This window comes from Miniopterus schreibersii, assembly GCF_964146895.1.
Source record: "Miniopterus schreibersii genome assembly, chromosome: 3".
Lineage (NCBI taxonomy): Eukaryota > Metazoa > Chordata > Mammalia > Chiroptera > Miniopteridae > Miniopterus > Miniopterus schreibersii.
In genome coordinates this window covers 102,797,410-102,808,336 of record NC_138103.1, presented here as the reverse complement: position 1 = coordinate 102,808,336, position 10,927 = coordinate 102,797,410, and the positions used below count along the sequence as shown (strand labels likewise).

The 10,927-nt window shown below is 52.9% G+C and overlaps 1 protein-coding gene across 1 annotated transcript in view; it reads right to left on the bottom strand.

Annotated features, from left to right (window-relative positions):
* Positions 1 to 1,047: 1,047 nt before the first annotated feature.
* ITGA2 (integrin subunit alpha 2) overlaps positions 1,048 to 10,927 on the bottom strand; it is a 74,460-nt gene continuing 64,580 nt past the window's right edge. The window contains exons 27-31 of the mRNA XM_081131110.1: positions 10,064 to 10,168; positions 8,651 to 8,764; positions 4,807 to 4,896; positions 1,654 to 1,770; positions 1,048 to 1,208 (exon numbers count right to left, since the gene is read on the bottom strand). Of these exons, the coding sequence (XP_080987236.1) occupies positions 1,128 to 1,208; positions 1,654 to 1,770; positions 4,807 to 4,896; positions 8,651 to 8,764; positions 10,064 to 10,168 (507 nt within the window). The 3' untranslated portion in view covers positions 1,048 to 1,127. The remainder of the gene's footprint in view (positions 1,209 to 1,653; positions 1,771 to 4,806; positions 4,897 to 8,650; positions 8,765 to 10,063; positions 10,169 to 10,927) is intronic.

Here is a 10,927-nt window from a genome sequence, read left to right as displayed (position 1 = left end):
ATTTGGTGACGTCCAGCATCTCCATACCTTCTCGCAAATTCCCGAGACAGAGCTTACTCTGCCTTGTTTACACTGCCTGGAGCTCCAACAATTAGCTCCAACTCGGGCGTGTTGTTCCTACTTGTTAGTGAGAAATGGAAACAGGTCCCTGAAGCTCACGCGTGTGCATTAAACAGACGGCTTCTCCTCTCCCCCGTCGAGGAGCCGCTGCCCTCGTGTTTGGACGCGGGGTCAATGCAAGCGGCTGACTGCGGGCACCGGAGGGGAAGCAGGCTTCGGGGGGCCTTCCAGAAGACGGGGCTCCAGGGGGTGGGGCTCATTCAGTGTGGAAGGTGGAGAGATGCCAAAGACATTACTCATCTTCTGAAAAGTCACCAGGTCCCTGCCTGGCAGCCGGGCAGCCAGGGCAGACGGGGCAGCGGGCCCTGAGCCCTACGGGGAGAGGAGACCTCCCGCTTCCTCCTCCGACACAGGCTGGCCCTCCTGCCGACAGGACTGTACCCCGCTGTCCGCGCTCCGGCCTCTGATCTTCCACCTCTTCGATGGAGATTCCCCGGCAGGAGGCGGCTCTGGCTCCTCGCAAGTCACAGGGGCATGAGCGAGAGAAGGCAGCCTGGGCGGCAGCTGTCGGTCTCACCCGGTCTGTAAACGTGACCCCCAGAAAGCTCCCTGCCAGCCTCCGAGGAGAGCTGAAGGCCTGGGGTGTTGTTTTTCCCAGCATCAATATCCAAACTAGTTCTGTATCTACAGCAAACATGCCACTTTGCATTGCTGTTTAAAAACAATCATTTCACACAATTGGGGTCCCCCCCCCAAAAAACATAAGAAAGTTTGCATTTTTCTTTACGACGTGTCATGTTCATCACATTTTCCCTTTCTGACATGGTACACGTTGCAGTGTAAACTCTGGACCGGCCAGCATAAAGCACTCTCCATATAAAATAACTTTTACCCACCCCCACCCCACCCCCAATTTCACTTTTCCAAACTGACCTGCAGCTTTCGTAAAATAAAATATTAAACTAGTTCACCTAGTACATTGCAAAACACTGGGATTTAAGAAAAATCCACGCCGGCAGCGAACGCTGGCTGGGAGGTGGCCTGGCCCTCGGAGGCGGCCGCGGCTCTCAGCTGTTGAGTTCCGTGGTCTCGTCTACCTCCTCCGGGCTTTTGGTCATTTTTTCATATTTTCTCTTGAAGAAGCCGAGCTGTGGGATATGTGAAATGTTACCATCGATGGCCTCACACCCCTTCCTGCCATTTCCCCAAAGCACGTCGGGGCATCCCCGGGGCGCTGCGGAGGCTGGTGCTCCGACTGACAGGCACTGCCCTTCAGGGAGGGACCCCGGGGGGCTGGCCTGGACTGTGCCAAATTCAGTTATGCAGGTTCTATGTATTTGCAGTTGAACAAAGCATGGAGGGGTCTGGATGAAAGGGAGGTGGGGCGGCCAAAGGAGAGGGACAGGGCCAAGGAGAGAAAACCCTCCCGATTACTTTCAAGGACACGAGTGAGACTTGGCGGATGAACTCGCACTGTCTTTCCTCTCGTGAAGCAGCAGGTCCCGTGTGAAGCTTACGGCTGCTGCTTGGTCAGGAGATTCAAGACAGAGGTCCCCCGGAGCCCCGTGTTTTTAGATGTGAAACTTTCCTTACCTTCCATAAAACTGCAACCAGAGCCAATAGCAAAAGGATTCCGGCGACGACACTTCCCACGATGACTCCGGTCGGGACTTCGGCTTTCTCGTGGGGCTTCGTGATCGTGATGGGAATCTGCAAACAGAAACACACGCCGACTGAGTTAACCGATGTCAGCGCCGAAAGAAGATGGTCTAGTCAAATTCTCTAATTTTTTTTTTTTTTTTTTTTTTAAGAAATGCTGTTTTTATTTTTTTTTAAGTTCTCTCTGGAGCATGTATTTTCCTTTTTTTTTTTTTTTTAATAGAGAGAGTGGGAGGGAGGGAGAGAGAGAGAAACATCAATGTGAGAGGGACACACCGATTGGTTACCTCCCACCTGCACCCCTCCCAGGGCCAGGGATCAAACCTGCAACCCAGGCACGTGTCCTTGACTAGGAGTCGAACCCATGACCCTTCAGGCTGAGGGCCAATACTCTAACCACTATGCCACACCAACCAGGACTCAAATTCCCCAAGTTTATGCATGGCGGTCTGGAAAAGCGACGGGCTTGCTCAGGTCCGTGCTGAGCACTGCGCAGTCAATCTCTAGAGAAAATGCTCCCGCCAAGTCCAGCACAGGACAGTTTTCTAGTTTCCTCTCCTAATGCATCAGCGTTTAGCGGATACGTCATCTCTGACCATCTCAGATGTGTTATTTATGAAACAGCCGTTTCAGTTTCTTGCTCACAGTTCCACCACCCATTGGAAGCACCTGGCACCGTCTCAGGGAGGGAGTCAGAGGCCAGGTCAGCCACCCAAATCCCTTGAGACTGAACAACAGAAACAGCAACTCGGAAGTGGGCTCCTCAGATGCTGATTTCACTTAACTCCCGCTCAGGATTATTTGATATTCACTGTTAAAAAGCAGAAAGGGTCTGGCCGGTGTGGCTCAGTGGTTGAGCACCAACCTAAGCACCAAGTGGTCACAGTTCGATTCCAGGTCAGGGCACATGCCCGGGTTGCGGGCTCGATCCCCAGTCGGGGGCGTGCAGGAGGCGGCCGATCAATGACTCTCATCATTGATGTTTCTCTCTCTCTCTCCCTCTCCTTTCCTCTGTCTCTAAAAATCAATAAAAAGTATATATTTTAAAAAGTAGAAAGAAGAACAAAAGTAGAAAGATGTCAGGGCTCTGGTGGGCCTTTTCAGAGACAAAATTGTCCTTGAGGGTCCCTGTGATTCTTTTTTCTACTGATTATTTTTTTAGAGAGAGAGGAAGGTGGGGAAGGGAAAGGGAAACATCGATGTGAGAGAAACACCGCCTGGCTGCTTCCGTAGGTGCCCTGATCGGGCATCGAATCTGCAACCTTTGGGCGTTTGAGACGATGCTCCCACCACCCGCGCCGCCTCGCCAGGGCTGCCCGGATTCTTTATGTCCGCGGCCCGGCCATCTTTTTGACTTTGTGATAGAATGACAAGCCTTCGATTTTTATAATAAAGCTGTGGAGTCTTTTTTTTTCATTGTAGAAAGAGTCACAACCGTTTCCTCCACAAAACATGTGCTCAGAGCGGAGGGGACAAAGCCTCATTTATTTCCTCGATTTCCAGTGACTCCCAGTGGCAGAGTCCCGCCCTCATCACAGAATCTATGCGTTGGGCTCAACTGGAATCTGGCCTTTCGGTGCCTGTATTTCTTTTCAGTTGTATCTTCAAGAACTAAAATAAGGCTTCGTAAATTTAGGACTACAGGAACTATAAATCCATATAGATGCTTAACGGCAGTCATCTCTCGGCTGGCTCTACTCCAGAACTTTCTAACCCAGGGCCCATGGAGCTATAGGGACCCACGGGTATAAAATTACTGTGTCCGATTATTAAATGAGCCTGGGATTCAAATAAACTTCAGAGTCACTTATGTACCTATAGGCACATGTCAACTTGTTATTTGGATTCAAAGACTATTCTCACAGACATGAGAAAGTAAGCGTCGACCTCTGATGTTTATTGGGATTGCTCTGAGAAAACCAGGGAAAGAAAAGTTCCCTAAAGGGTTCACTGAAATTGTTAATTTGAATTTCAATGAATACATTTACTTAACACGGCTTTAAAAAACACACACAAAACCAACACTAAACACACACAAACTTCAGCCAAGGCCCTGGCATTGTTTCTAAAGTGAACTTAAAAAAATACAACCCACCCCCACCTAAGGTCCTAGCCTTGGAAATTGAAGGCCACATTTCCTTCGTTCTATTTCTGATTTTCCACACCCCAGCCCCCCAGAGAGGGCGTGGCCCTTGGTGGAGGGTCCAGAGACAGAAAAGCATCCTCTGTACTCGGAACCCCTTTCCCTGGGGCGAGATGGGGCAGCTGGCCCGGGAGCTCTCGGAGGGGCCCAGAGTTCACGGCCACTGGCTTTATAGCCAAGCGGTAGGTGTGGCAGTGGCCCGAGGCCAAGCTGGCCTTGGGGGAAGAGTCTAGAACCGCCTTCCAATTTCTAACAAAAGCTCTGGGAGGAAATGCTCAGGGCCCCAGCGGGTAGCCGCCGGGCATGGGGATCCCGCTGTGTCTGAAAGAGGCGTATTCTACCCAGAGGTCAGCGCAAGGGGACCGGGTCCCCCGCCAGCTCTCACAACAGTAAGCCTTTGTCGTCTCTAAAAGGACATTTCTTCACAACCCCCCCCCCTTTTTTTTTTTTTAATTTTAATCAAGGGAGCATTTATAGCTTTCTAGGCTGGAAGCCCTAACAAATGGACATTTTACTCAGTGTCACTGTCTAGCTATAAAGAATATTACAAAAAAAAAGCCCTCTAATAAATGCCTTGCTTATTAAGCAAACTTCAGTGCTCATCTTTAAAAATTACTCTAATAGACGATTCAAATAAGCATGATTAGATTTTATGGGCCGAGGTCTGCGCTGTTCTGTGTCACCACGAGGAGAGGGAGGCCTGGGGGTGCCGGGCGAGGCTCGGAGACAGCAAGAGCCGGAGGGGGCCCCTCATGTCGGGACTCCCACGGGGTCATCGCTTCAGATCCAGCTTTGCCAACACCCCTCGGAAAGCTCACCGTAATCCATGCCAGATTTCTGGAGTCCCGGGGGGCTACTCTGCACCTACTCTAAGTGGTCAGAATGGAGCGCCGTCCGACTCCGCCGGTGCGGGCCTCTAGCCGGCGGAGGGCCGGCGCGCTCACCGTGACTGCGTTCTCCTCGATCACGTAGATCTGCGGGTTGTAGGTGTCGATCTCCGCAGACGCCGTGAGCTGCACCGTCTGGAAGTTCGACTGGAACATAAGAATAAAGAAAATGTTTCATCCCAGCAGAAGTCAACGCATGAAACTTGGCCGGCTGGCTATTTATGAACTTCCATGTGGAAAGGAACAAGAGCAAATGCCCATCTGAAGACTCCAGAAGCTCAGTGTCCGAAACCGGTGACATGTGACAGGCCCACACATGGCAAGTGCCCACCCAGGAACTTCCACACGCGGGTGACGGCCCTGCCAGAGCAATTGAGCCCCGATCTCTGGGGGCCAGGTCCAGACATCTCTCCCGGTGATTCTAACTTAAGCAGGATTGCAAAGCAAGGTTTAGATGTGACGTTTGTGACTGGGAAAGACCACAGCACAGATTCTAAAAACAAGTTTGCGGCATGAGGGAAAACTGCAAACCTAATATTTTTAACAGAAACTGACTCAGACACAGAGAACAGACTGACGGCTGACAGGAGTGGGGCTGGGGGGCTGGGTGAAAAAGGCGAAGGGATTAGTAGGTACAGACTGGCAGCTGCAGAACCGTCACGGGGATGTAAAGCACGCACAGGGAATATTCTCAGTAACACTATGATGACGAGGGGCGGTGCCAGGCGGGTCCTGGGAACATTGGGGGGGACACTTTGTAAAGTAGATGGTGCTCTGACCACTATGCTGCGCACCTGAGACCAATACACAGTGATATTGAGCGTGGGCTGTAATAGAAAAATAAAAAGAGCAAACTCGACTCGATATTTTTATCTGTTTACCTGAGTAAGTGATACGCAGGAATGGAAGAGCAGTTTGGAAAGGGAAGGTGATCTTTCCTTTTGGGTACAAGGGTGAAACATCACTGCTCAAGACCACACTGAGCTCCACCATGCGCGTCCACAGCGGGCGCCCTGAACAGTTGGTCACGCTCTGTCACGTGACCAATCACTGCAGGTTTCCCAGTCTAAGCTTTTCTATAAAAAAATACTGGATCTGCCCGGCCGGAGTGGCTCAGCGATTGAGCATCGACCTAGGACCCAGGAGATTGAGGTTTGATTCCCGGTCAGGGCACATGCCCGGGCTGTGGGCTCATCCCCAGCAGGGGACGTGCAGGAGGCAGCCGATCAGTGACTCTCATCATTGATGTTTCTCTCTCTCTCTCTCTTCCTCTCTCTGAAATCAATAAAAACATATTAAAAAAATACTGGATCTGGGGCAGGCATATAGAAAGCACATATATTTTATGCCCACATTTCTAGTAAACTGATATGAAACAGCTTTACATGCATTCCTGGACCAGTTGTAAAAATAACTCCATTTTTCAGTGGATACACTATTGACGTGCATACTCTTTCCTCTGTGGGCCTGATGCTTACTTCAAAGTAGAAAGTGCTCACTCTGAGAACGGCCCCCACTTGCCCTGGCTGCCAGGACTTTGTTTTTTGGGTTTCTGGGCCCCAGGGTTCAGTGTACCCCATGAGGCCATTTGCTGAACTATGTCTGGGAGCCAGAGAGAGAGACTGCACTTCCCAAAAGTGAGCAGTGTGCCTCCTCTCCTCGGGCTCAGTCTCCAACTTCCCTTCTCCGTGTTCTCAACATGGAAGATCGCATCAGAAATTAACTCTGGCCTCTGAAACATATCTAACTGGGGGAACATTAAGAGTATTGATAATGGTTTAAATGTTAAAAAAACAACAACCCTATCTGCCCAGCTGGTGTGGATCAGTGGTGGAGCATCGACCCAGGAACCAAGACGTCGCTGGTTCCCGGTCAGGGCCCATGCCCGGGTTGCAGGCTCGATCTCCAGTCGGGGGTGTGCAGGAGGTAGTCGGTGGATGATTTTCTCTCATTGAGGTTTTTCTCTCTCTCCCTCTCCCTTCCTCTCTAAAAAGAATCATAAAAAACATACAACATATTTTCACAGCGTTCCCATCAGTTAAGGGAACGCTGGTTTCACAGTCCCTGTAAAATGTAGACTAAAGATACAATTATCTCCTACAGAGTCTGATGATCCGCCCTCCGAGGCAGGCCCCTCGCACAGGGACAGACCTCGCTGCAGGCTAACACGCCGTGGCAGGGAAGTAACTAGCGCTCAGCGGACGGCGGCCAACCATGCCGTCAGCTTGGAGGCCAGGCAACCACCTGGTGATGACACTGCTGGTAACGAAGCTGGTTTGCAGGGCATTGGAGAGAGGCGGAGGGGGTGCGTGACCGGATCTGATGCAGGAACCGAGGCCCATGTTTTAGGCTGGATTTCCTGGCGGGGTCAGAGCACATCCGCTCCGCTGCTGAAATAGGTGGGAGCAGGTGGAGGTCAACCTCCGACCTTCCACGAAGGAGGAAGACCCGAGGACCTGATGAGTGACGACCACCCTTGGGGCTGTTTTCTCAGTTTCACCATCATTGCCACGTTGAGAAAGCCCCGGTATGACACCTGTCAGAGCTCCGTTCCCAGAAACGAAGCTGTTTTTTCCTGAAACCGTTTGGGCAGGTGCTTTAAAAAGCCTGACATTTAAAATGATGTCGCTTTAACCAAACTCCAGAAAGCCCGATGCCTTTTCCAGGCGGCCCGACTGCCTCGGGTTTGCAGCGGCCGGCTCTCCTTCCCAGCTGGCGGGGCCGTGATGAAAACATTCGTAACTCGAGCCCAGGGGGCCGGGGGCCAGCTGGTGACGCTGCGCACCGGCCGAGCAGCTGGGGCGACGGTGTAACATGGCAAGCGTGGGGTCCGCAAGGCTGGGGAGCGGACGCGACTAACGAGAAAGCAAGATGAAGAAAGGGAGCGGGAGGAAGCCGGCTTCTCGCTGAACCCCCAGCCCCTCTTCCCCCCGCCCCTCGCCAGTCCTCTGTCTGTGATGTCTTTATCCACAATTATTGCTTATATTTTGTTTCCAGGGACACGCTCACTGGGAGCTGAGTTCTCTGGTCTGACATAAAGCTCCAGAGTCGGGCCTGGGGGTCGTCGGGGAGACCAGGGAATGGGTACGGAGTGGGAGCAGAGGCCGGCGGTAAGCACTGAGGGCTGATTTATTGTGTATATGGGCGCCCTGGAGATTTCTGACGAGTTCTGTTTCCCTGCCCCAGTCGGAGCCCCTGACGCAGCCGGATTGAAGGAGACCTGACCCCCTCCCGTTTTCTCTCCAGACTGAAATTCCAGCTCCCGAGGTCTCTGCCGAACGCAGACATCACTCGCTTCCACCCGCCAAGTGGAAAAACACACTGACATGGTTTTGGCGCATCCTTCAATCTTTTCATGAGATTGAAATGACTAAGAGTGGCACGCACAGCGGCTTTCAGAGAAGGGTGAAACCGGAGAGGGACGTGGTACCCGCTGCAGCACAGAGAGGAGTCCTGTGTTACTCATCTGCCCCGTGGGCGCGATCAGGCGGTCAGCTGGGGGCTCACCAAGGGGGACAGGCCCTGTGCATTTGGCTCTGGGCATGAGGGGGGGGGTGTAAAGAAGCCAAGGGTGTCGAGAGCATGCAGAGGGAGACGGAGCAGGGACCTTGCACCCCGGGCACCCCAGGGCAGCAGCGGGCATCCTGGCACCATGCCCAGGACTCTGTGCAGGAGGCCGGCACGGAGTCTTAGAGGCAGGTGCTGTCCGAGCACGCAGGCGACTGGGAGGCATGGCCAGGCTGGGGAGGCACAGTGCTCGCCAGGGTGAAACTGCCTCGACTGCCTGGGCACGGGGACATCAGCCGGAACACTACCTTTGCCAGAGGGTAAGAACTTCTGGGAGGTGAAGTCTTACGACTCCTCACGAGCGATAAACCCAGTAAACAGAGCCGCTACTCACCGCTGCGAAGGTGCCGTTCCAAATCCGGGTGGTCACGTTCACGAGGTACTCGCCTCGCACCTGCGGGTCCCTCAGCCAGCAGGTGACCGTCCCACAGGAGGCCGTCCTGCAGTTCTGAACGGTGGGAACGCGGGAAAGGAGACAGGGTCAGTGCGGGCTTTCAAAGGAACGAGCATGGGAAGGGGGTAGCCTCACGCCTATCGCTAGTTCCAGCTCCTCGTGGCCCCCCATCGGGTGGGTGCGCCCCCGCCCAGCCAGCTCCCACGGGGGGCAGGCCTCAGGAGCCAGCCGTGAAGGCGGGGAGGAAAGTACTCCAGGACTGTTTACTCACTGTTTCCAACAGTGGAAAACAATAAAAACGGATTCGCGTTTATCAACAATGTACTAGCTAAGCAAATTATTGAACATGCCCACTCAAAAGGCAGCACAACCGAGTCATTAAACGTAACTGACAGAGAGACATTCCTTAGATTAAGGTAACAAAGGTTGAGGGTAAAAGAATCAGTAGCTGCCAAGGGTCGGGGGAGGGAGGGACCAACAGGTGGAGCACAGAGGAGTCAGGGCAGTGAAACTACCGTGTGTGAGGCTATAATGATGCTGGACACAGGTCTTTACGCCTTTGCCCAAACCAGCGGAATCTGCAGCACCCAGAGCGGGCCTAAGGCAGGCTATGGACTTGGGTGACGACAATGTCCCAAACGCACCGCCCTGGGGGGCGACCGTGACGGGGGGAGGCGGTGCCTATGTGGGACAACAGGTATACGGGCATTTCTGTACTTTCCACTCAGTTCTGCTGGGAATCTGAAACTGCTCTAAAAAATAAAGTCTATTTAAAAAAGCCTATGACGTACTGGCCCGTAACGTTTACGCAGCGGTGTACACGTACACCTGCACGTGGATTAACGCGGAGGCGCACGGGGCAGGCTGGGCATTAACTGAGCGGTCAGCTGTTAAATTTCCAGGGAACTTTCGTTTCTCTGTAGCTTTTTTCCGTTGTCCTATCTGTTTTATGCTGTTGCCACTTAGCAACTGGCATTTTTACAAAATCAAAACATTTCCACAAAAATAAGAAAAACGCTGAGAGGTGTAATATTTTGGCAAAGCCCGAGATGAGTTTCCGCGGGGGATTTTTACATGTTAGGGTGCAGCCACACCGACATGGCAATTACACTACAATTACTTATAAAAGGAAACTGCTCGTCCTGCTATGTTCCTGTCTCTCCATCCATCACAAAACAAAACAATTTCATCCGGACTTGAGAGTGCAGGCCTCAACCCAGACTGGCACCGGCCGCCAACGGGAAACGAGAAGCTATGACATGGGGCGGGGCTGGGGCTGCACCCCGAATTCCAGGTGGATCAGTCAGTCCCCGGGGGGAGCAGGAAACCGCTGCCACGATAACCCGTCCTCACCAGGTCTTTGACTTGCCGGAAATTTTCACTCTTGAAAGACACAGAGGCAGGGGTCTGCCCTATTTTCAGTGGATTTACGCTGGCGTTGCAGCTGATGTCGCCGGCCTGCAGAGAGGACATGGAATCAGCCTTCGGAAGCAAAGCAGTTTGGGGTGTCCTTCAACCTGTTGGGAACCTACTGTCACGTGTGAGGCCGCGGGGACTCTTAGCTCACTGCGGACCTCGCCACGCTTCTCGGCCTCACTAGCGTGAACCCGAGTGTTCAGAGGCGCCTGCCGTGACTCTGTGGGGCTGCTGGTTCTCAGGGCCCATCGGTAATGAGACAGATTCGCAGTAAAGACAGACTGCGAGTGATTTAACTCGGGGTTCTCTTCTGTGAGCATTTTGGGGTTATGATTTCCTGTCGTCACCTACGCACCCCATAGGGGTGACATGAGGACCAGCGAGTGCTGGAGGATGCTGGGCCAATGTGGGCCTTTGGAAGTCAGTGCTGCTCACCCAGGTATGTTAGGACCACCTGGGGGGTGTTAAAGACAAGCACAGGAGGGATTAGCCAGAGAGATTCCGATTCAATAGTTTGGGGTGGGCCTGGGTATCGCTCTCATTCAGAAAGTGACCCCAGGGATTAAAAGGAGCAGCCAAGGCCAAGGACGACAGGAGGGAAGTCAGGCCGATGGCTCGAAGACCAGCTACCAGCGGCCTGTAGACAGCTTGTCTCCTGTGTGGTTCAACTTCTCCCTCCCCAGCCAGCTAGCTTCTCGGTGGACAGGGCTCTGAGAGTGGGACCTCCACCTGGCCAAGGCCTTAGGAATAATTTCTGCCACCTAGACTCAGGCATTCGCTTTCTTACACCACCACCCTGCT